At 34.9% G+C, this 27,035-nt stretch overlaps 1 protein-coding gene across 7 annotated transcripts in view; it reads right to left on the reverse strand.

The window, feature by feature from the left end:
• Positions 1-27,035, reverse strand: part of CREB1 (cAMP responsive element binding protein 1) — a 47,067-nt gene that overhangs the window by 11,419 nt on the left and 8,613 nt on the right. For 4 of the 7 annotated variants that reach the window (XR_013999222.1, XR_013999223.1, XM_081143247.1 and 1 more), the window contains exons 2-6: positions 15,924-16,045; positions 9,519-9,665; positions 8,714-8,755; positions 2,646-2,746; positions 1,634-1,776 (exon numbers count right to left, since the gene is read on the reverse strand). Coding sequence is in view for 5 of the 7 variants with exons in the window: in XM_081143247.1 (XP_080999373.1) it covers positions 1,634-1,776; positions 2,646-2,746; positions 8,714-8,755; positions 9,519-9,665; positions 15,924-16,037 (547 nt within the window). In the remaining 2 variants the exon portion in view is untranslated. The remainder of the gene's footprint in view (positions 1-1,633; positions 1,777-2,645; positions 2,747-8,713; positions 8,756-9,518; positions 9,666-15,923; positions 16,046-27,035) is intronic. The other 3 variants (XM_081143249.1, XM_081143248.1, XM_081143250.1) reach the window with 2 other exon arrangements.

Genomic DNA, 27,035 nt, shown 5'->3' on the forward strand with positions numbered 1-27,035 from the left:
AATTTTCACAACCATGCATTTGTTTTATAAGTTAAGAAATATAAAAATGTTGTTGTATATATAAGTAGTCATTATACTGATTCTTAATGACAATCAAGAACATAATGTTAAATCAGTTCCATCAAGGTCATGTGTGTATACCCAGAGAGAGTAAGGGAGAAAGGTAATGAAATGACTAAGCTTTAAAAATCTCCAAGTATTAACGCTTTAAAACTGGTAATCTCCTCAGTTGCTGGAGGAGAGCGGTGTGCCAAATTAAACATCTACTTTTCTGAATTTGCCTTCCTTCTCTGAGATTCTGATGTACCTCTTTCCTAAAGGGCATGCTTTCTCGTTCAAGTGAGACGCACTGCACTAAGTGAGTCACTGTCACTAACAGGAGCATACTGTATCCCCTAGGTATGCTCAAGTAGGAGAAAGAAAGGTCGTGCATCTGTCTTAAAACACGCTTCTTGAATAACACAATTATTTGGATATAAGGCTAAAAAATACACACGTACACGTACGTAGATAGTACCTGTTTCTCTCTGCCAACAAAGAACTTGAGGAGGAAAAAGATAACTAAACTCTATTAAACTTACAGAGTGGACAAGAAACTTAGTCAAAAATGCCTTTCTTCTACTTACTATCAAAAGTTTCAGCTTTGAGAGAGCTAAAATGTCTGCTATTTGCAAATCTGTTGTTAATCCAGCTGAAATGCAAACCAAGTTTAAGTTATAACTGGAAAACTATTAACTTGGGAGTCAAGCTTTTATACATATTTCTGACACAGGCATTAGAAAACTAATGCAGCAAAGGAGTTTCAATGTGTACATTTAATACGTAATTAAGAAAGGGAGGGGTGAAAGCATGATGGGCAGTACTGAAGTTAAAGAACATGAAAATATCAATAAGTGAGGCACATTTTGGGAGGCAAAAAGATACTGGGAAAAGAGAACAAAAAGTACCATCCATACAAATGCCTCTGATCGAACACAACAGAATTCAGAAGGACTTTACAACAGATTTAAGTGAAAGATAAGTATTATCACCGAAATGGAAACTTTGGTAATTTTGCAAAAGAAATCTTTGCTTTCTATGAGCCAAAAAGGACTTAATTCAGCAGTCCTATGATTTATCATAATTCACTACACTACCTTTCATATTAAAAGAAATAATAATTGAATGCAGTAGACTGCAACCAAGCCTCTCCACCCCACCATGAAACATTAAATAGGATTTTACAATGCTAGAAGGGAAGATGAAATATTAAAAAAGATGAGTAATAAGACCATTTTGGGCCTTAAGCATAATCAAAGAATGATTATTTTTTATCTAAAAAAATGTGTATTCTCTATTAACATTATATATGAACTAAAATTGTGAAGTAGTGGTTCAAAAAACTTCTAAGACTCTCCATGCACTGGCATAAAACATAGGGCCATCTAAAGGGCTTACGTAGCTGGGCAATCCTAATCAAAACCCCGAAGAAAAGAAAATACTTCTGTTATAGAACTTTGCATATTGAACAGTAAAGGAAATATAACGATAGCAAGACCGAGAAAAAGAGTCGCCGCTTCTATGATTCCTTTAAGGAGAATGCAGACATTAGTTTTTCATCTCACTTTCCAAAACAGAAATATCTATTACTCACTATACTGTCCACTGCTAGTTTGGTAAATTGGAGTTGGCACCGTTACAGTGGTGATGGCAGGTGCTGAAGTCTCCTCTTCAGACTTCTCTTCTTCAATTCTTGGCACTCCTGGTGCATCAGAAGATAAGTCATTCAAAATTTTCCTAGAAAAATAGAGAATTATATTAATTAAAATAAAAGTGACATTACTGGCTAAATACAAATAATAGGAAAAGATCAGAAAACTGGTAAGCTGCTAGTACATAGGACAAAAGTTTAAAATAGGATCGGGGATCTATATGTCAAGATGAAATCATTCAAGGACCAGAATAAACACAGATGAATTTTTCTTTAACCTGAATGTAAACACTGTGATTCAAGAACAAGGTTCAAGTAGAGATTAATAAAATTTGACTACAGAAAAAAATCCTTTTGTGTGGCAAAGAACAGAAAAAAATTAAGTGGAAAGATGATCAACAATTCTAGAAGTAAGCTTATGAAGATTTGTGGAATTAATTTCCTGGAGATACTGAATATGGAGCCAATATCTACATATTAAAAAAATGGTTTTGGTCCACCTTGGAGGTAAGGCAGGGGCCAGGCAACTTCTCTAGCTGATTAAAACTATAGGAAGGTGCCCCTACAATTAGGAGTATCAGCAAAGCATCACCCTGAAACAACTATTAAATTAACAATAATCTGCTAAGTACCATGGCACAAGAAATGGTTGGCAAAGGTGTTGCTAAGTAGATGAATAGTAGTTTCAGAACTAACTTCTTAACTAGAAAATGCTATAACCTTATCAAATGTATTTCAAACTTTTAAACAGAAAAGCAGTAGCCAGCTTAATCTACAAAAATGGAAGCAGAAAAATATCAGTGTTTATCCAGGACTGTTCAGAGTAAGAAGTGCTCTTATTCTGTATGATAAGCTTCCCAGATGAAGAAAAGTAAGCTACAGGGTCCTGAACTGAACAGCTAATTGGTTTCCCAATATCTCTGATTTTAAGTTTTTTAACTATTAAATTCCATACCTGTAGGAAGGCCTCCTTGAAAGAATTTCTCTTCGTTTTTGGGAATCAGTTACACTATCCACTGACTCTTGTGAATCTTCACTTTCTGCAATAGTTGAAATCTGAAAATAAAGAAGAACTTTATCTTGATAATCAAATTTTGTTTCCATATTTTTATGAATTTTAAGAAAAAGTCAAATACAAAAGGACATAAACCTTATACATGCTTTAGATGAAAAAAGTCTGTTTTTATGAGAGACACCCACACCAATCACTTTCCTCTCCCCTTCACTTATTCTATAGAAGCCAGAGGACCTAAAAAAGTTGTCAAAACCACACTTTTGTGACATCCAAATTCAGCTTAATCTCTTCCAGGACTTCATGTAATCAATCCTGAATGTATTGATATTCCCTATCAGTTGTTTTTGTACAACTGGTAGAAAAAGACTACCAAGTAAAATAAGGTTTCTGACATGAAGGAAAGAATAAGTAATTATTTGGTCATAAGTCTATATAGTGACTATATAAATACTTTCCTTTAACTTCCGTGTAAACACTGGTGAATATATTTAAAAATGTGCAAATAAGATTGGTGATACCCCAACACAGTCCAGAGGGTTGTTTCTAGCAAGTTAGGAAGAAGCTCTCTGTTACATATAGACATGTTTCAAAGTTGGTCTTCTACAATTTTTATTAAGCAAACACTCAAGATTAAAGAACTGTGCATTTCTGGAAAGTATCCATAGACTGAAGAGTAACGAAGATAAGCTGAAAAAGATTTTACATGGGATAATAATAACAGCAACTAGTCTTTATTACTATGTGCCAGGTGCTCTGCTAAATACATATATTGTATTACTCAATACTCACTAATATAGTAATATTAGATGCTGGGTAAGTACAATTATTATATACATTTTATAGACAGGAAAACTAAGGTACAAAGAAGTTAACTCACCCAAGCCACAAAGCTAGGAAGTGGTGGAGTGACTGTCAATACTTGGCATCTCAGTTTTAGACATCCTTACAGGCACCAAAATCCTACTGGTTCCAATCTCAAACCATTTTTTTCAGAAACAGCAACCCAGAGGTTTTTTTAGACCATTTTCAGACTAGAAGTTCATTCACCTAGGCAAGCTTGTCTGTCAAATTTATACTGCCAAGTTTCCCTAGGCTACTCAACAGGGGCCTCCTACTTTTTCCTGAACTAGGTGTGCATGATGCTGTCAGAATGAGATTTAGATTTAAACAAGGCAAAAGGGTCTGTGTGGGTTAGCTCCAGGTCAAAATTTAAGGCAATGGCAATAAGAAAAAACATATTCAGAGGAACCGAAGAAATCCCATAGGCACTATATGTGGTGTGAACCTAAGGGTTCTAGAGAGTGGGCACTCCTTTTGACAGGGCTTTGTCATACGCATTCACTTAAATGCTTCATAAACTATACTTACAATCAAGTAATGTGCATCATCCAAACACTGTAAAGTATAAGTATAGTCTTTAAGACCTAAAAATTAACAGGAATATTTAAGGAATCCAGAAATGACAGATAAAAAGATGGGCAAGGCTGAATTTACTCTGTGATTCTCTGCAGAGTAGTAACACTATAGTTACTGCCAAAGGAGCATACAAAACAATTTCTCACTCATCTGTAGCTGCTGTAACTCGACCTCTCAGCTCACAGACTTTATCACAGAGGTAGAGCAGATGAGGAGCTGTGAAACAGCCTTAACAGAAGGTCAGAATTTCAAGGACTAACAAGACCAAACATCGTGGACAGTGCAGTGTCTAAAGTGTTTACGTCATTAATACTTCTCAGAACCTTAGACCTTCTATTGTTCTCTCTGCCTTGTTTGACTCTCATCCTTATGACCTTCTTTTAAGGATATACAGTGACTTAGGCACACTCTCCCAAGTTGAACATCATGAAACCAACTTCAAAACATGCTACCTAAACTACCCATGTGACAGTTCCAAAATGAAATAAAATACTGTTGCTTTTCTATATGTAGCCTTTAATTTTTTCAAACTCAGTGGATCTACTGCTCTTAGTTGGGGGAAAAAAACCCTCCCTCCGATCTAAAAGATTTTGTCAATTCAGACAAACAGAATTAACTTACCATATAGTAATTACTTGGAACAATGAGGCCAATTCCTATGGATTATCTACCCAAAATAAAAAACGACCAAACAAAAACAAAACAAAAATACACACATTTCTGAGACTAGTAAAAACCATGTCAAAACCCCTTTTTATATGCCCTGGATGGTGTGGCTCAGTTGGCTGAGCATTGTCCTGTGCTTGGAAAGGTTGCTGGTTCAATTCCTGGTCAAGGCACATGTCTGGGTTGTGGGCTAGATCCCGGGGAAGGGGGGGGGGGGGCGCGTGCAGGAGGCAGCTGATCCATCTTCCCATCTTCTACTCTCACATCTCTCTCTTCCTTTTCCTCTCTCTCCAAAAATCAATAAAAATATTTTTAATTTCCTTTTTATAAATAAAAATTAATTATAGTTTAATATATATTCAATAGGCTATTAAAAATAACCATATGAAACATTATATCCCAATTTTAAGTATCATAGATTACTACCTCATTCCAATGACAGACCATTTCTTCCGGGCCCCACCCTCTGTCTCTTATAAACCCCTTCCTGAGTTCCTTAAGTAAGTCTTTAACCTTGGCCACTTATAAGTCCATAAATTTTCAAAAAGCCAAACTACCACTTGTAGATGTAAAGTTTTAGATCTATATTTCTCAAATGTCTTTTACTTTGTTAAAAACCATACCTCCTTTTTATATGGGGAGAGGGAAACTTCCTATTTTGATGTTTTTTGAAATTTCAAAATAAAATATCAGTGAAAATCAAAGCAATGGTAACATTAGATGCTTTCTCAAACTATATGCAGTCCCCTGGAACTTAAGTAATTTCCTGTGGACAGTTCACACTCATGGTTTAGGTAGTTTTTTACTTAGTGGATCTAGAAGTTTTATAAATGTCTAAGCAATAACTTCCAAACTCTTTTGATCTGCAGATCTCCCTTATAAATAAGAAAAATTTACATAAGCATATATTTCTTATTTGTAAATTTTAAGTGTTACTTTACATTATAAAACAAAATTTTAAAGAGATAGATCAAGTATAAATATTAAAATGTATCTGTAAATTTCTTAAAGATAAATCATTTCATTTTTTTATAATAGTGAATGATTTGTTTTGATATGCTTCATCAAAAATCACTTAACAGTTTGTAATAGTGGCTCAAAAATACGATTCTAAGCTTGGGCTTTTGAAATATGATTTAAAATCCACTAATATTGAAAAAGAGAACTCGTGAGATAGATATAAAATATATGCATTTTTGGCTGGGCTTACTTAATAAAATAATTTTTCTTTTTTATCTACCAGTTATACAAACTTTTGATAAGATTTATCTAGTATACTTCCATTTTCCTGGCTCTCAGTTACTATATACTACTAAAAGATTTCATGATTTCATATTTTAACAAATAAGTCCAACACCTATTGAAACGCTAGAAGACTTCTAAATAGTTTAGAAAATTTTATTTCCAGGATTTTAAAAGTATACAGATTTGAGGTTTTAGATACCAAATTTACATTGTTTGCAGTTAAAAAAAAGTATGGAAACATTTCCAAACGTTTATTTTCAAAATGCTCTCTCCACAGCACAAGTTGCTTTCAAAACGTAGTTACTCTCTCATGCATTAAAATGTCACTTTCTTCTAGAAAAGATAGTTAAAAGGGATTTTCTTTCCAAAAATATATTAGGTAATATATCCTTTGCACATCCTTGCTTGCCATCGTTAAAAATATCGGAAACTTCAGAACACTTGTCTTATGTAAAAAACAAACAAGTAATTCAGCCTTTCATTAGATAACTCTTACACACACTGCTCCATGATAACCACTAAACCTCCTATGTTGCACAAGAGATTTTTATCTTGCTCCCATCACATTACACAGTAAAGATTCTATCAAAAATTCCATCTCTACCCACTCTCCCTCTTGCTCACTCTATTTGAGTCACATCTTCTTGCTGCTCCTTGATATGTGAAGCATACTCTCACTTCTGAGCCTTTGGACTTCCTTTTATTTGTACGGGCTAGCCTCCTTCACTGTCTTCTGCTTACCATGTTCTCTGACCACCCGACATAAAGCAGAACACTCCAAATCATTCTCCATCACTTTTCCCTGCTTTAATCATCTTCCCAGCACTTATCCTCACTTGACATATTTTATTTGTACATTGTTTCTCTTCGCTCAAATGTGATCTTCATGAGAATAAGGAAGTATTATTTGTTCACTGCTGCCTTTCAAAGCACCTAGAACAGTGACTGGCACATAGTATGTGATCAATAAAAATTTGTTGAAGGAATAAATGTAATAATTTAAGGTAACATAATCCATAAATCCTCTGACATGTTTCAATTGCACTGTATTAAAAACGCATCCAAAACCAACAAATGAATAGTGAGGATGCCACTGTTAACTTCTATACATTTATGTCACTCCTGTAATCTGTGAGATTTGGCTTATTTTAGAAATGCTGTTCTAGAATAATTTTCTCCCATCCGGAAGTTTGAGAAACCATTTCTCTCCTTGTTGGATTGCCTCTTTTGACATAAACTACTTCCTAGTTATTAATATTAGTTACTGTTAATCAGCTGAACTGACCATTAAAACTTAATAGATTCTCCATGGATTAGGCCCTTTTAAAAAAATACTATAGTTATGTCATTGTTTGTAGAATTCAGGCTTTTCAATTATAGGCATAGCTCACCTTAATGGAAAAATGTGTTCTTGAAAAGATGAACCCATTTCTATAGTTAATGGCCCTATAACCTCCAGGTCCAAGTTATTGTTGTTATTCTTGCCACAAAGTAAAGATTAAAATTAAGAATACAGTAAACAAATATCACTTATTATCACCAAAAACTGTAATCTTAACAAATTTTGTGGGTATAATTTTGGTAATTTTTTGGTGTTCTTTCTCCTACTATAAGTGAAAAAGTAAAGATTAATATGAGGTTGGAATTTAGTCTCCTGACTAGCAGTTTCTTTCTACTATTATCAGGAAAAAGATATGAGTAGGGAATTAGTAATGGCATAGAATGGAAAATGTAAGGTAGCACTCAATGAAATAAAAACTGAGGCAAAGGATAAGAGACACAACACATCCACTGTGATTCTATAGAAATATCAAATTCCTCTGTTTTTATCTGGAAAATACTGACTCCTAACTTGGTAAAAAAATTCCATTCCAAGTGTCTTTCAGTATAGAAATTCCTACAATTTAATGATTTCACATAAAAACATCTCCCCTCCCCACTAAGTGTTCAAGCAAGCCAAAAGCACAAGGACAGAATGAAGCAGAGGGGGGTAACAGCAGTTCAATACCCAAAAGTGTAACATGGCAGACAAGATCTAACATGTTCTTTCAACGTTAACAGAATGCTTCCAGGACAAAGGAGGCACTTCCCTCCATAAACATCCAGCAGCCTGGCTACCATTCCCAAGGAAAATGCAACAGCTCACCCACAAGATGACAATGAGGATGGTGATAAGGAATAGGCTATACCATAAAATAAAGGACCGAAGAAAAACAAGTGATTGTTTAGTCTGCACTTTGTTTTTTTAATAGGAAGGGGGTGAGAGATGGGGATTAGGAAGCAATCTAACAGAAAAGGAGTTAAACTTGCTTAACTAGTTTCTGAGGATAAAACTGGGACCACCAGGTAAACTTTTGGAAAGGCATACCTGGTCCATCACATTGAACAATATTTTAGCAATTACCTCTATTTATAAATTGGTTACCTCAGGAGATAATATGACCTTCCTTCCTCTGAAAGTAATGTTGGACTACAACTTGGTGGAGGGGAGAAAAGATATATAGGGAAATTAAGCAACAGACTAAGAGCAGGATAAGTAACAACTTTGGCCTAGAAGATCTCTTAATATTTTAATTCAAACCTGAATTCCATGTTTACAGAGAAGGACAAAGACATAAAGAATAATTTCTCACCTTCCTTTCTAAAAATAGTTCTCTCCAAATCTAGGACCTAGGACTCACCTGAGTTCCGGAGAAAAGTCTTTTTAAGTCCTTACAGGAAGACTGTGAAGCAAAAAATATGAAATGGGAGGCTGGGGTTATGGCCTACTTGAATGAATGTTCAAGTTTTTTTTTTTTTTCTTCTTCAATAAGCTCACTGCAAAGATGTATACTGCTCTAGGTTTCCCTACAACTGAGCAGTCACCTTCAGAGGTCTACATTGCCTTTAATTCCTTTGGATCCAACCCAAAGGAACAATCTCTCCAAAGAATGAGATAATGTGTAGTATAATCCCTGACTCTTAAGGTACACTTTCTGAATATATCAGTAGTTCAAAGTTATATAACTTAGAACCCTAAACATAGCTGACATTACAAATGCTTTATGTAATCTCTAAATTCAAATAATATCCTACCTAGGTAAGGTTATTAGTTAATTTTTGACAAGGGTTTATTTTTTTCAGTTGCACATTTAGGAAATAGTTACAAAGGTATTAGTTTTGTATTTCAGTTTTCCTTAATTGAGGTATGTCAGCCTTACAGTCTCCCCCAAACATTTCCACTTTATCCCATGTACTTAATGATTTTCCCCAATTAATTCTTTTTCTCCTATAGTTTAAGAAAAAGTCCTTTTCTTCTATGCCTGTTCTTGGCTATATGTATTCCTATACATAAAGTGACTATACAGATGCAGCATATTCACTTATTGTAAAGTAAAATAAACTCTGAACTACATAATGTCCTTATTTTCATAATTAATGAAAGGAGAGAGATATGACTATAAACCACAGTTATAAAAGCAGATGCAGAACTTTGTATACACATACCTGAACTGTCTGGACTTGTGGAGACTGAATAACTGATGGCTGGGCCGCCTGAATAACTCCATGGACTTGAACTGTCTGCCCATTGGGCAGCTGTACTAATGTTACGGTGGGAGCAGATGATGTTGCATGAGCTGCTGGCATAGATACCTATTGTGTTGAACATGGAAAAAAATTACCATCACAGATACTTTCTTGGGAGTACTCATGTTCAATATAAAGCAAGTTTTTAGCAGCAAAAAGATGACCTTTTTGCTAGATAAGTATTTTATTGGTGTGAAAGAAACTAATGATTAAATTTAATATTCTTAAAGAAAGACTTCAAATGCTTCCCCCACCCCCACTTTCCAACTTCTCCCAAAAGACAAAACCCAAAATACTATTTTAATATAGTATCAAAATATGTAACAGACTTCCTTTGAAAACTAAATACTACTTTATTTGTATGGAGCTTTACATTTTCCCACCTGCTTTCATACTTAATTTCTCATTTTGCTCTTCAAAGATATCAAGACTGGGTAATCAGGATTATATCCATTTTAGAAACAGAAATATCAAGTATTCAAAGAGATTAAGTAATTTACTGAAGGTCAAGCAATATGCTAGACTTAAACATAAAAGTCTTCTTAATATCATGTGTTAAATAAGTCATGTTCTAAAATATAATTGCTCTCAAGCTTGGGCAAAATTTAGCTACTAAGTCTATAACAAATACACATTTTATAATATACAGCATAATTTTCTTTATGTTATGCTAATTACAATATGCCTTTCATTAATGAGAAAGTATTAATAGTATTATAATCTATAAAAATTTCTACTCCTCCCCGCAAATAAATCACTAAGCTGGTAACAGTTGATATTTTAAGGATTTATTTTCCTCTTGAAGAAATAAGGGAGCAAAGTTTAGAAAATATAAGAGAAACCAATTTTTTTTCCTGAGGAAGAGTCAATATCCAGGTGCAAAGGGCTCTTATGCCATACATGTCTATCAGATGGCACTTAACTATTCCTACTCTTGCACACATTGCGGGGTAGGGATTTTATCTGCTCATTTGGTAAACAGTTACTGGTATCCTATATTCCAGGAACAATGTTAGAACTGAAACTACAAAAATGAGAAAGACATAGATTGGAGTATGTATGTGAAGAAATGGGGAAAAGAACACAAATAAATATAATTCAGTGAACTAATGAGGTTTGGAAAGATAAAAATAAACACAGAGAGCTATCCCACCCCACCTGAGAGAGGAGGCTACCAGGGAAGAATATAAATTTGAGACAAAGAAAAGAAGCTAGGCATGTTATTATAAGCCTAGAATTCCAGGCAGAGAGGCTAGCACTGGTAAAAGCAAGGAGAAACAGCATGATCTGGATATGGCAGAAAGGGAAGACAAGCAATCAGTACTACTAGATCACATACGTATCTTACTCCATAACATAGGAGTGAGGAGAAATGAAATAGCAGAGGCAGGCAGGAGCTAGATGTGCTAGTCATGAAAAATCTTATATATGTCATATTAAAGAACTTGTACTTTATCCGGAGATTGGGAAAGGCACTGAGGGTTTTGAACTCCTGAACATCATGGTGAGGTTTGCATTTTAGATAGATCTCTTTTGCAGCAGTGTGAAAAATATTTATGTCACAGGAAGAAAAAAGTGGAGGCAAGGAGACAAATTGAGAAGGCCTACATAGTTGTTATGGTGAGATGATAAAGGCAGAAAAGAAGGCACTAGATGTGGAAGGAATGGGAATTAGAGAATTGATTTAATGAAAATTCAGGAGGCAGACCAGAAAGAGCTTTCTGAATGATTGCTTAAAGGGGGTGAGAGGAATCAATGACGACCCACATATTTCATGTCTGGGTAAGAACTGGTAGACTATGTTATCAACTAAAACAGAGAACACAAGAGGTAAGGAGAAACTTTTGGGTGGTTGGGGTGGTGGTGGAAGATGAAAGAATTGATCTTTGTGAAGCTTAGGGGGGAAGATCCCTATTGAAGGTAGAGGTTAAAACCATAAGCTTTCCATCTTTGGACAGTCAGAAGTCCTTCCTAATTAATCATTTTCTCTCTGGCCATTATAAATCTTGTTCAAGTTTTATCTGATTCTCAAAATGTGGTCCGTGGACTACACCTCCATTAGTTACACAGGAACCTGCTTACAACTCTGATGGACCCCAAGACGCTTTTCCCTACACTCAACCACAACCCTAAGTTATTCAGAGTATTTCATCTCAGTTCCACACAAAAGCTCTTCTAATATTTGAAGCAATTATTGTGTCATCTTCTGAGTATTTTCTAGGGTGAACATAACATGCTAACTTACTAATTCCTTTTCTACCCTGATCATTCTACATAATGGCTCCTCTCATTATAAGTCTATAAAATACAGATACACAAAAATAAGATAAAAATCACTTATACTCCTACCACTCAGAGCTAATCACTTTTTATATTTTTGCTGTAGATCTGGGTTTTTAAAAAAAATATGTTTTTATTGATTTTAGAGAAAGAGGAAGGAAGAGCGAGAGAGAGAAAAACATCAATCAGCTGCTCCCCATGCCTCCCACTGGGTACTGAGCCCACAACCCAAGCATGTGCCCTGACAGGGAATTGAACCAGCGACCTCACGATGCATGGGGCAATGCTCAACCAACTGAGTCACACTGGCAAAGGCGATCTAGGTGTTTTTAAAGGTACATAAGTACATTCAATTTTTAGAACACATCATGAAATCTATTTTATCTTTGAATTCACTATAAATATCTTTCCATTCCATTAACAGTTTTCATTTTAATGACTGCATAATAGTTAAAATTACATAATTTATTCAATAAATTCCTTATTATTGCATATTTAGGTTTTCAAATTTGCCTATTTCAAGAAGCTACAACAGCCCTGGCCTGTTTGCTCAGTGGTTAGAACATCGGCCCAAGGACTGAAGGGTCCTGGGTTTGATTCCAGCCAAGGGCACATGCCTCGGTTGCAGGCTCAATCCCCGGACTTGGCTGAGTGCGAGAGGCAACTAATCGATGTCTCTCTCATATCAATGTTTCTCTTTCTCTCTCTTCCCCTTCCACTCTCTCTGAAAAAGCAATGGAAAAAATATCCTGTGAGAATTAAAATTAAAAAAAAGAAGCTACAACAATCACCCTTTTATCCAACTCTTTAGTTAAGTCCATAAAAATTTATATTCTCATAGTCAAAACCAACATTTTCTTTCTCACTCAAAAAATATTTCTGTAAACTCCAAAAGATGTAAAATAAGACATCTCATTGTTTTAGATTTTCTTCCTTTATTAGTTAGGCTGAATTTTTTCCCCTGTTCATTGCATTGATCAAATCACAATGATCTTGGATTTGACCATTTTATTATATTTTTCTAGTATTAAAGCCTGACAAAAAGCCCTGACCAGTATGGCAAAGTTGGCTGGGAGTTGTCCCATGCACCAAAAGGTTGCCGGTTCAATTCCTGGTCAGGGTACATGCCCAGGTTGCAGCTCAATCCCTGGTAGAGGGAGTGTAGGAGGCAGTCAATTGATGTTCTGCTCTGGCATCAATGTTTCTCTTGCTCTCTCCCCCTAGTGCTTCCTCTCTCTCTAAAATCAATTAAAAAAAATAGTAGGTATCAGACTGACGAGAGGAAATTATGTCAAAAATATATGATGTATGTGTTAAGAACTTGGATGAGCAAGTACAAAAACTGTAATTTTGTAAATATTCCCCAAAAAATATACAAATGGGAACTAGCTTTCCTAAAACTCAAATATCATGCCATTCTGCTTTTACAAGTCTTAAGTGCTAGAGGACTACTTAGTAAGAATGACATTTTGAACATGTGTATATAATTTTGCTCCTTCCTGAATCTCCAATTAAACTTCATGAAACTGATTTTGATTTTACAGGCATAATCACATGAGCCTGAGCATCGGAAAGAGTAAGAATTCTGGAGTCTGGAAAGCAGATGGATGAATGGTATTAAACTTGGAAGACCTCTTAGAAGACCTCAGAAAGCCAATTCATGAGTTGGAGGCAGGGAAAGCCTGATTTGCATCACAAAATCCTTAAGCGGCTCAGGAGCTAAGACACTATGGAAGGTGGAGTGAAAGGAGAGGCTGAAGATAAGGCTGTTTCAGAAGCAACTGAATCTCCTCTCCAATTCCCAGTGGAGAGAAGCACCAGGGTATCCCACGCTGACAGAGAAGTAGGGATTTATTTTCTGGATAGAGTGTCTTTCTTGAGTCCGACTGCCTAATACCAGACATTGCTGAAGGTGGAGTACTAAATCTTAGTCTTCTCTCACTTGGTTCCCAGGCTTTTACCATACAAGCAGAGTACTAGTAAAGCTTTCTCTGGGGAACCTGACCAATGTCAAGGGGCAGAAGACCTTAAAGATACTACTAGTGGCCCTAAGTGAAGCTCACAACTCCTAATGTTAAGCCTCAAACATATCCACAGAGTTCCCAATACAGCTTTTTGGTCCCCTATTTCTAAACCTGAGTAGACAACCACAAATTACTGAGGAAAGCTTCTAATATGAAAGATGCAGACCAGAACAATGGAAGGGGGGAAAGCTATAGGGGAAATGTGTGGGGAGAAGACTTAAAACAAAACAAAACCTAATTAATATTCTGATATAAAAGAAAATATTGCCTTTGTGAAACTTAAACAGGATGATATTAAAACACAAAAGGACTATTCAGAGAACAAAAGGAACTCTTAGAAACATGACAGGATAAATAAAAAAATTCAACAGATGGGTTAGAATGTGAATTTGAGGAAATCTCCCAGAAAACAACAAAAAGACAAAGACATAAAACAGAAAAGAAGAAATGAGAAAAACAGTCCTATAGGTATAACATCTGTATCACAAGGATCCCAGAGAGAAAAGACAGAAAAAATTATCAACCAAATAATGTGAATACATAGGATAGTGGGTGAAAAATTATCCAAATCAAGGTCCTAATAACCTGATAATAAAATAATGAAGTACTATGAACAAAGACAAGAATTTTGTAAGATATCAGAGATACAAAATAAGAGATGCATTTAGTCTTTCAAACAGCAACACTGTAAGTTGACTATGGATCAATTCATTCAAATTTTAAAGAAAAATGATTTCTTTACCAAAAATTCTTTACCCAAAGTTGCTCAAGAAACCACTGGAAAACATGGTTTACTATCTCAAGAACACAAACTTCTCAAGAAAGTCCGCAGGGGTAAGGAATTTCCAGAATGATATACAGCAGACTTAGAGGACACCAAACCAGAAAGAACAGTGTGATGCACGAAAAAGGCATGTTGAGCATTGTCACCATCAAGATCCCTGTTGGCGTTGTATCTTACAAGAGTGCCAAACTCTTGGATGAGCCTAGATTCTTATCTGTGCATGCTTTCTGACCATGTACTGATGATGTCCCAGCTCTCCTGCTTTGTTCCTGCACCTGCCTCACCTGAGTGCCTCTACTTCATCCTCAAGTGTGCTCTATTTCTAAAGGCTGATGGTGGGCCTTGGTGATCGCAGGAGAAAGCAGAGCAGCCCACTCCTTCTGACTACATTCCTGCTGGAGGTCTAGTTTTTGGCCCATACTTTAGCTGAGTATGGTAACCATCTGTGCTTAGCCATCTATTTCCCAAGACCCCATTCTGACTCCTGGGGGAGATCTTTAAAACTCTTTGGTAAGCTAAGGCAGGATATCCCAGAGCCTCTGCTAGGATTATTTTCTCCTGAGAGCCTTCACCTGAAGGAGTCAGTATCATATGTTTATCTAACATATTTATGTTTGCTGTTTGGTTTTTATATTAACCATCTTTCTCATATATATTCAAAGTTAAAATATTTAAGGAAAAATATGTAACGAAAAAAAAGGATGAAAGAATACAACCTTAGAGATAGAATGTTTCAGACAAAAACAAAATGAATCATGAATTATATTTAAAATATATAGGAAACAAAAATTATCATCCTTGAAACTTACTATTGTGACAGTTATTTTACTTATCTGAAATTTTCAGTTTAAGCACATGTAAACTTAGCCTTTCAGGTTATCTGCATTCCCATGTCCCAAAACAAATGTGTGATATGAGAAAAGCAGTTATATAAGGTTTTCTTCCCTTGTTTAAGAGATACAATCAATCTGCCCATTAGTTAAAATGTAATTTTCTGAATCACGTTGCTACATATAGTCTATCAGTGTTTAACAATACATTTTTTCTGATATGCTACTGAATTAATACTATCATTTCTAAAATTAGTCTAATACTAAGTAAAACAGGAATTTTGATATTCTAAGAATGTCTCTGCTCATTCTATGCATATCTCTGTAATAAAAACAAAATTCTCTTGTCTGAAACATATTCCTCTTGGAAGAGACACAACTTGGAACCTCTCCACATATTTTATACCTGGGCTAATGTGGCAATCTGTGGCTGGGATTGAACTGTCATTTGCTGGTTTTCAGCTTCTGTTACAGCTGCATCTCCACTCTGCTGGTTCTCTGCTCCAGATTCCATGGTCATTTAGTCACCTACAATAATATGGAAGAGTGTTACAAGCACTAAAGTGCTTTGTGCTTTTGTAACTTTAAAGGCAAATTTCAAGTTATAAGTAGGTATATGTGATGGTTAAGTTAGCAAATGTACTCAGAAATCTAGTTAATATATAATATAGCTTAATCATTACAAAACTTGTACAAATTTGCTGAGCTGTAAATGTTTTAGTCCTTTCAGAAACGAAAAATCTTTCTTTTCCCTTGCCATTTGTCCCCAATGAGATATTACTCTAAGATGTAAGAAAGTATTACTCTCTTCTACAAATCTCCCCTACCGACAAGGGGAGGAAGAGAAACAGCAAAGTTTTAATTTTTCAATCCGTGCCAATCAGGTTTGAAGAGAGGGTAGAGAGTAGAAGGCAGCTGATGATAGGGTCTATGAGATACTGGCTTCATGGCACCTCCTATAAGGGTATTCCCTCCTGTTACAGGGAAGCAGCAGAAAAATTATCAGCTACTTCCACAGGAAATTACTGGAGGTAGGACAAAATCAGCCCAAGTTTCAAGAACCCAAGTTGTGGGGTATCAAGATAAAAAGGTGGAGTAATTAGCCACAGAGCCAAGTTGGAGGCTCCAAATACTTGAATACGCTTGTATTCTGATTCCTCTCCCTACGTCTGTATAGTATGCAACACTATGCACATGCATACACATGCACAAAATAAAAAAAACTTTAAAAATTTTAAATTGCAAAATTGTGGATAAGTTAAGGCTGATTTTTTTTTTTTACTTTTGAACCTTGCCTTGCTAAGGGCTTAGTATATTTATTGGGTAATCCAGCACTGGATGGCAGCAAAATAAGTGGAGGGCCACTCCTAGCAGCAGCTACATGGAGATGGAGAAATTTCTGGTAACTGGGGAAGCCATCATGTGTAAAGTACTCACAATGAAAGGGATTACTTACTTGTATACTACTGCCATCATTCAGTGCTTAGCATATTACTTGTAAAAAATGAATTAATAGTAAAAACTACCTATAGTGATTCCATAAATAACACAAAACCCAAAATGCTTTTCCAGATTTTATTACATTTATTTTATAACTCTGAAATTGATCATCAAAATTGTCACTGTTCCTTATGTGATTACTACATGCCATCAGAATGTATCACATACGAATACATTTTGCCATCATTTACACAGTTCTACAAAAAAAAGTGTTTTACAATGACAGTTAAAAATTGAAGTGAAAATATCTCTGGAAATGAATATAAATAATTCAGAAATTCAGAATCCATGAAACAAGTAACAAAAGAAAAGGTTAACAAACTACATAATTACTTAAAACATTTATATGGCAAAAACCACCAAGATAAATGCACAGAGAGAAAGAATCTGCCACATATAATTAACACAGTAATGTCTAGAATACAGAGAAAGTACTAGTCAATAAGAAACCCTTACTGAACTATTATTGACGAGTAAACAAAAATATGTTCAAGAATACTCACTGTAGAAATTTTTTATAAAAGCAAAAAACTGGAAACAAGTATCCATCATTAGGGGACCTTTAAAGAAATTACAGCAGTAAAAAAGAATGAAGCCTGTCTATAATGTAATGACATAAAGCTTTCCAAGACAGTGTGAAATGGTGAGCCATGGAACACACTGTAAAACAGACCCCTCATTTATGTTAAAAATAAGTAAAATTGTTGTAAAGGTGTACGCATGGAGAAAGATGTGGGAAGTTATATACTAAACTGGAAGTGGTAGCTCTAGAGGAAGACTTGGTAGGTGTGTATAGGATGATGATTTTCACCTCTCTGTATACATTTTAGTAGTATTTTTCTCTTCCCATGAGCAAAAATTCAGGATTACTTGAACAATGTAAAAAAATTTAATACCAGAAGTCAAGGATAACATTTTCAAACTATGAACCAAAAACTGTATTTCAGTAATGACTTTGAGATACTTGTTGACAAAGAATTTTTAAATCCCAGATACTTTTTACATGAAATTACTATTTTTGTTTAAAATTTACCTAAATTGTTTACCCTACAATTCCAAACAGTAAAAATAACTATTTTTTAAAATTATCAAATAATTTTATCATTTGTGATAGTTCACCGACTTGTATACTTACAATCTGTGCTCTTTTAAACTAAAAAATTTAGCCCACCCGGGCGTGGCTCAGTGGTTGAGCGTCGACCTAGGATCCAGGCGATCGGGGTTCGATTCCCGGTCAGGGCACATGCCTGGGTTGTGGGCTCGATCCCCAGTCAGGGGCGTGCAGGAGGCAGCCGATCAATGACTCTCTCATCACTGATGTTTCTAACTCTCTCTCCCTCTCCTTTCCTCTCTCTGAAATCAATAAAGATATATTTTAAAAAAAACACACACAAAAAAACAAAAACAAAAAACAAAAAAATTTAAGGAAAGCATCAAAAGTAACAGAGAGCAACAGTAAAACCAAAACAATTTCTGTACCCTAAATGTTGTACATACTTCTGGTCTGGAAGAAAATGGATGTGACAATACCTCCTTTGTAGACAGAGTATATATGCAACCATTTTTAAAACTTTATTTCAATCCACTTTTTTTTTTTAACCTATGCTATCATCCATTATAGTTTCACTCCACCATTTGATTAAAAGCAATCAAAGTATAGTATACACACACACACACACATATGTGTGTGTATATATATATTGTTTGTTTAACACATCTGGATTCCTTAAGTATTTTTGACATTTAAGACATAGGGCGTCACTACAACTTGTTTTAGAAAATACTTATGACCACATTATAATAAAGGAGCGAAGCCATCAGCTAACACTGAGTAATCACAGCCGCAAGGACACATTAAAAAAGAAATGTGATCTGCATCCTTCTTCCCTCCCCAACGAGAAAATAGTCTTTCCTTTTAAAACAAAGTGTGATATTTACAATGGATAGGGTGCTCCATGTTAACTGCCAGTGTTTTATTATCATTTCATTCAGGCAGGCTACCAATCTTTTTCTCAGAGGAAGGAACAACTTTCTTAATTTTGGTAACTCTTAGCTTGAGTAGATACAAGTCACTGGGGCAATAGTACAAATACTGCCTTTCAACAGAAAATTCAGGCCTTTCTCAAAGTGGAGTGAGAACTGTTTCATAAAGAACAACCTGTATCAGATGAGAAACTCATTCACTAAACTAAAACAGACAATACTCATTGGTTTACACCTGGAAGGTACTGAAATAGCAGTATCCCAACTAGCCTAAACTAGCATTTGAAGTAGGTGCATTAATTTGGACACTGAAAACTTTTGTTCTTTTTGTTTATATCTTCAGGTGGGGAGGAAAGAGATGTTATGGTGTCATGTGTACAATCTTTATTTTTCTATTAGCCCAGCAGCAGTCTAGCCAGCAGTGCAGTCAGTACACAAACACAGGATCAATTTATAGAGCCAAAATGTATGTCTCCAAAGTTGTTTGAAGAAAGAGGATTCCAAATTCATTACACAAATCAGTGCTTTTTGGGTGCAAAACAAAAACAAAAACAAAAAAAGACTGATGTTACAAAAAATAAGAAAAAGATCATGTACATTATTCAGAAAGAATGTTGTATAAATATTGGGCCTGAAACATTAGAAACAGAATGGATCTTAGAAATCACTGAAAATCTAGCATTCGCTTGACAGTTTTGTGATTTGTGTTCTTCCAATAATTCTGAATTTTAAAATTTGAGTTTGATATTTAAAATTTGGAGATTTTCATGATTTATCCTTAAAAAGTAACATAATCCATTGGAAATTATTAATTTATAACAAATTACAAAATAGTGTCATACCTAAAACAAAAAACTTTAAAACAATTCAGAAAGATACATATCATTTTGCTATAATGATCTTGAGTTCTACTTCTTAGTATGAACAATAAATGCAAAGTAATTCTGTAGTATTCTTCATCCAATCTTGAGAGAAATGATGAACGCTGCTATAAGTAGCTGGGAAACGGAACTTAACACTTGGACAGCTAGATCTGTCACCAAGCGGTCGTTGGACAAATTAACCTTTTTGTGTTTCAATTTCCTCATCTGTAACAAGGGAGATGGATTAAAAGACCTGTATTAAATGCTCTGATCCTAGGAACTTACACCACAAGGTGTGTAAACACATAATTATGCAGGATACTAAATAAACGAATATATATAATAAAGGAAGTATTTCCTTTTACCATATAGTAATATACACACACAGACACACACACATATATAAAGACAGGTTGGCTAAGAACAGGTGTTTGAGCATCTTGAATGTGGGCAAATACAGCAATATTATCACTCATTTACATATATATAAAATTCTGATAATGCAACAGAACTGGAGATAATTATTAGTACTTTCAAAAATTGCAACAAGACTAGAATATTATTCAATAAAAGTCATCTTTGCCTGGCTGGTGTGGCTCAGTGGTTGAGCATCCACCTATGAACCAGGAAATCATGGTTCAATTCCAAGTCAGGGCACATGCTGGTGTTTCAGGCTCGATCCCCAGGAGGGGGTGTGCAGGAGGCAGCCAATCAACGATTCTCTCTCATCACTGATGTTTCTCTCTCTCTCCCTCCCTCTCCAAAATCAATAAACATATTTTTTAAAAAGTAAAAATAAAAATTATCTTTTACCTGGAGGGCAGTGTCTCTTCTACTCATTATATTGCTCTTGTCTTAATTGCTGTTATAGTTATTAAATAGTTTAATAGCCCCTTTTCTTAATTTTCAAAGAAGATAAAGCAGTTTTTCCTTTCCATCTTAGAAGCCTTCAAGAAATTTATGACTAGGGCTGTATTACTTTACACAGTAAAGATAGTAGTTATTTAAAAGTTTAAAATGTAGCTTAGATAAACATCTCTGTAAATGTCGAACAAACACACGACATTTAAAAGAGAGTATGTTCTGCAATACAGTACTGATAAATGTGGGGGGAAAGGATAACTTTTCTGACAAGAAAAATGGTAGGAGCAAAGACTTAAATTATGGTAGACCTTTAGAGAAATGACTGTGAGTGGCTGGTGTCAGATTTTGTATAGAAGCAAAGAGAAAGAAATCATAATACAGAATGGCCACTCCAAAGCAACTATGAATTACTAGGGCAAAATGAGAATATCAGAATGATGTCTCTTAAGGTACTGGGTTCAGAATTTTTATAGTGCAATGGATTTTACTTCTACTCTATATAGCAATATATCCTGAGGGAATTCACAAGTAAACACTTTTCTAAAACCAACAATATCTTCAATGTAACAGTTTACATTACATTTGTATTAAAGTATCATATCTGAGAACTTATATGTCAGGCACTGTTCAAGTTACTGAAGATAAAGAAATAAAATTTTTAAAAACTTTTCCTTTGTGAACTTATATTCTAGTGTGTGGAAGCAGGGAGGAGAAAGTGAAATGTATAAATCAGATAGTGAGAAGTGCTGTGTAAGAAATAAAGCTGGGTAAGATGTTTGAGGGATTTTCAATATTATAAAAGCTAACCAGTGAAACCTTCATTGATTTAAAGTAGCATTTAAATTCTACACAGAACTACACACCAAACCAGGGACAAATTTCTGGCAGCACTAGTTCCATATCTGCCTTTACCAAGCTAACTAAAGCTAATCAAACAAGAAAGCAAGCCTATATCATCAGTTTTGCTAACAATCCATTAAGCAAAAGGAAACAATGCTACAACTCTTCACCTTGCTCTGCCTAAAACATTTTGACCTTTAATAAGTGCCCCAGTCCTTATAATCCTAAACATTGTAGTTCAAGTTTATGAAAAACAGACCCATCTCCCCCATAACCTAGTCTACTCTTTAATCCCTTAAATCTATGGCCAAATTAATACAGTCTAGGATATGAGGCAAGTGTTCAAAGAAATGAACTGTTCTGCATTTTGACTCTGAAGAAATAATGCAGTTATAAATAACAGAACATATAAATGCATGCTGACTTTAAAAAATGCAAATAACCTCAATTATAAATGAGAAAAAAACCTTCCCCTACAACCTACACCAGGTAGATTCCTCCTGAACTCTTTTACCAATCTAAAAGTCCAAGGATTTAAGGAAATCACATAGGCAGAAGTTTAAAATCTCCAGGGTAACCATAGCAAAAGGCACACTTGGGCACATGACTTTAGAACTAAACAATTATTTTGTCATATTCAAACGTAGTACCAAATTACTTTGCAGAAGTATACTTAGAAACATCTTTGAGCAATACATAGTACTTTCTACAGTTATGTGGTACTTATTATTTAGTTTTTAGGATAACTGTTTGAATGCCTTGTTAACACATTCTTAACACTGTCAGTATGTCTTGATTAATTTTCTAAAGTGTTAAGATTACCTTACTAAAGAAAGTGGTAAAATATTCAGGTGCTACACAACTTCTGCTTTCTAGGAATCAGAAACAATGTGGCACTACCTCCTTCCCTTCCCTTTTTTTTCCTGTACAATTTTTCTTTAGGTTGTGAACCTTGAATGCTTGTCATTTATCTTTATCATATGTCCAATCCTACAGAAGCGAGATGTATGCAATCAATACTGGAAATTTAGTAGTGTTCCAGGTTTCTGATGCTAATAATAAATAATCTTTTGGTATTAAATACAGTGTATCTTCACTGAAATCAGATAGTCATACCACATATTCAAATGTATGTGTATACATACATATCAGTATGTCTATAATATACACACCCACCCACACCCAATTCAATACACATTATCATCTTCAACTATAAAAACTTTATTAGATTATACTGATCACACCTTAACAAAATGAGGTTACAAACACTTTTTAGGGAAACAGTAAAAGAACAACGTGATATATAAAATAAACTTGATGTCTTTATTAAACTAAGTAAATTTGGACACAGTTTTCAGAAATAGTTTTCTATGTTCTCTTACCAAGGTCTGTTTCCCTTAACTGGAGAATGAATTCATACCTCAGCCTCTAGTCTAGATATTACAGGAAGGCAAAAAAAGTTATATATGAAGTTAATTTTTTATTACTTGAATTGATAAGATTTAATTATTTATAAGACAAAATCTGAAAGTGTTTATGTATTTTTATAAATTCTTTATATTAATAGTAAATATCTGTATAACCCAACCACTGCTATCAAAAAAGGCAGCATACAACAAAGGGGAATCTTTTCAATGTTATTTAATAAAATTAGTTACCTATGTATTTGTTTATTGGCTCAAACTCAGAGAAACTACTTTAAAGTTCAATACTTATATTTTATAATGTATTGCAGTTTTGTGAATACCAGCATACTTGAATGGCTTTTTGTTTTTTAAAAATATATCTTTATTGATTTCAGAGAGAGGAAAGGAGAGGGAGAGAGAGATAGAAACATCAGTGATGAGAGAGTCAGCGACAGGCTGCCTCCAGCACGCCCCCAACTGGGGATCCGGCTCGAAACCAGGGCATGTGCCCTGACTGGGAATCTAACCCCGATCGCCTGGATCCTAGGTCGATGCTCAACCTCTGAGCCATGCCTGGCTGGGCTTGAATGTTATTTTTAATAAACCAAGTTATTTTTAAATGCACTATAAGAAAGCATGCACTATAAGAAAGATACTGTCACCTGAAAGGAAGTACTTAATAGAAGTGAATTAGAAAAATGTTATTTGATTTATAGAAATGTATTGAATGATTTATGACAGCTATCTTAGAATATGTGACAAATTAATTCTACAGTACCTTTCAATAGGAAAACCTTAGTACTTTCTTAAATCAAATTATTATTTAAGTATTGGCAAAATGTATATGCTTTGTTTTCCTTCAGGTAAGACTACTGCAACCATGACTATGCATCAGATAACATTTTATCCCATTTCTTCCCATTCTCCTTTCTTTCCAAACACCCACCTGACACTATGTTTCCAGATTTTTACATCATAAGCCTTTCAAAGAGGTGATCCTATATAAACGTCTATATATGAATTCCTACTAAATGGATTTTTGGAGCCAAACTGTTTTCCAAGGAAAAATACACCTCCTACATAGTTACTTTTAGAAAAGCAATTTTTGTGTTGACTAAAGAGTGAAACTGTCTTCAAATTTTAAGTTCTGCTTCATAAACTACCTCAATGCTGAAACTGTAAAAACCCACAGAAGTTGTGCCCTGAGTTAAATATTTATTTACTCAACAAAACCCAAGGGACTCTGTGAAAATCACTATTCAAATGGTAACAAATGTCCAAATGTTTTTGAAAAATAAGTTTATAAAATCAACATTTATTATTTTGACAGTTCTGTTTTGAACTAAATTTGAAACGCTATTCTTGGAGAATTATTTACAAATTAGACACAGAAGAGTGAAAATTCAGTTCTCCTGAAATGGGTCAGCACGTTGTAGTAGGAGTCTTAAGACAGGAATTCTAGTTTAGCTCTGACTTAACAGATAAAGAACTAGAGATGTTAAGAGATTTGCAAGGAATTTACAATACTGTTCAGGACTATACCACATAGCCTCCAATATTATAAAAGTGAAGAACTTTTTGTATTTAGAATGGAACTTCATGGACTATTAAGTAACATGCTAATCACATTAACTATGTTTTGCTTACTAAAAAAGCCCAAGCACACATGGCACCAAGGGTACATTGGGGCTATATTTAAAAATTTGCCATGGTTAATCTATAAAGAGGATAAATGACATGCAGACAACAGCAAAGACTTTATGTACAGTTTTGATAAAAGGCTCACTTCAAACTTAGGAACTTTATTTTTAATCCTGAAAGAATCAGCATCAAGTCCAACCTTTCAGGTAGATGTACCATTTTTTACCAACCTGGTAGTGATTTCTGGTAAGGTCATTTTGATTAATACAATCTCATGCTATTTCTCATGTCTCAGAGATGGGATGGGGCATGTTAGTAAAGCATCAGAGTTAATAAAAATTCAAAGTATAAAAACTTTTTAAGCAATGGAAAATGAACCCAATTTCCCTGGCTTTTAAAAATTAAGTCTGTAATTTCAGTACATTTTAATGATGTAACGTTTACATGTCCACTTCCTTCAATCTGTGCAACTCTAAAGGGGCACTGTTTTTAATCCTGCCTTTTAAATTTGTGCCCCTGCAAGAGGGAATCATTCATTAAACAAATGTATGTTCTGTGCCTATTACATTATAAGTGTTCTGCTAAAAACTAAAAAAAAAAAGTAGACAAGAACCTTTCTCTGAATGAGCTTAGAAGCTAATAATGGATAAAATACAAGGCAGAACAAAAGTAGGTTTACAGTTGTGAGTACGCAAAAATTTATTATTACATTATTTTATTTTTGTTAATCCTCACCAGAGGGTATTTTTCCATTGATTTTTAGATAAAGTGGAAGGAGGGAGGGGGCAGGGGGAGGGAGAAACATCTATGTGAGAGAGACATCAATTGGTTGCCTCCCGCACGTGCCCTGACCAGGCCGGGGATCAAAACCACCCAAGCACATGCCCTTGACTGGGAATGGAACCCTCAACCCTTCAAGTGACTGGGCCGACGCTCCAACCACTGAGCACACCGACCAGGGCATTACTCTTGTATTATTATTTATTATCATATTATTTCCCATATAAACAACTAAACCTATGTTTGCCGCCACCCTGCATGTATTATGTATGAAAAAGTTGGGCAAGTATAAACTAATCCTTACAATCAGCTTACCCATAAATTCCCTCCAAACATGTATTTAATAACCGATTTAAAATCATAAACTATTTTAAAATGATAGAAATACAACAAATTATATAAAAAAGGAAAGCATGAGCTGGACATTTATGGTAATCTTTCTAGTGATGCAGACCTGAGTAATAAATAATGAAATCAATATTTTTTTTCAATATTTTTTTTCAAGTCATTGGCTACAATGACTTCCTCCAAGTGAACTTTTATAAACCTAAACTACTATTGTTTAGAAATAAAAATTCTAGTAATCATAAATAAAGCTAGAGCCTTGAAAACTTTTTTCACAAAGAGATAATGCTACAAAAGGGTGACGAAGGCTATGCTTTTTTGTTTGTTTTAAATATATCTTTTTTGATTTCAGAGGGAGGAAGGGAGAGACAGAAACATCAATGATGAGCGAGTCGTCATTGATCAGCTGCCTCTGAGCCCGCAACCCAGGCATGTGCCTTGACCAGGAATCCAAGTGCGATCTCCTGGATCCTAGGTGGTGATGCTCAACTGCTGAGCGCCACGCCCAGTCGGGCTGAAAGCTATGTTTTTACTGTTAGTTCTTGCCCAGGAAAAAGGCTCTATCAGCAAGTAAATTATTAAAATTCTCCAGGGCTCAGTTTAGTTATATGTAAAAAATAAAGGAGTTACTATTCTTCATGGTTAAAGTTTGTAAAGTGTGAATTCCCCAAACACAGTAGAGTTTATGAGTCATACACTACACCCACACAAGTATCATAATAAATTCTCTCATAACAAATAATTTTCAAAATATAGTACTTAAAATAAAAATGTTACACGTACAGTTGTTATTTCTTGATTTTTATCTTTGCTTCTTTTCATCAGTTACTCCAACTAAGGGATCTGGACACAGAATAAAGGGAAGTCCAGAGGAGGCATGGTGTGAGTTCAAATATGCATTAGTGGCTTTACTTATTTTTCATCAAATAATGGTGTCCTGTTTGGGCTTTCAAGGATACTTAGAAAATATCTGTAATAACTAAATAAGAATTTATGGTGTTCTAGATAGGGACACCAAAAACACAAGCAACAAAAGAAAAAATACATGAACTGGAAGTCATCAACATTAAAATTTTTGTGCCTCAAAGGGCACCATCAAGAAAGTAAAGCCCAGCTCGGCCGAGCGTGGCTCTCAGCGGTTGAGTGTTGACGTGGGATACAGGCGCTCAGGGTTCGATTCCTGGTCAGGGCACATGCCCAGGTTGCAGGCTCGATCAATGACTCATCATTGATGTTTCTATCTCTCTTTCCCTCTCCTTTCCTCTCTCTGAAATCAGTAAAGATATATTTAAAAAA

Source organism: Miniopterus schreibersii, assembly GCF_964146895.1.
Source record: "Miniopterus schreibersii genome assembly, chromosome: 7".
NCBI lineage: Eukaryota > Metazoa > Chordata > Mammalia > Chiroptera > Miniopteridae > Miniopterus > Miniopterus schreibersii.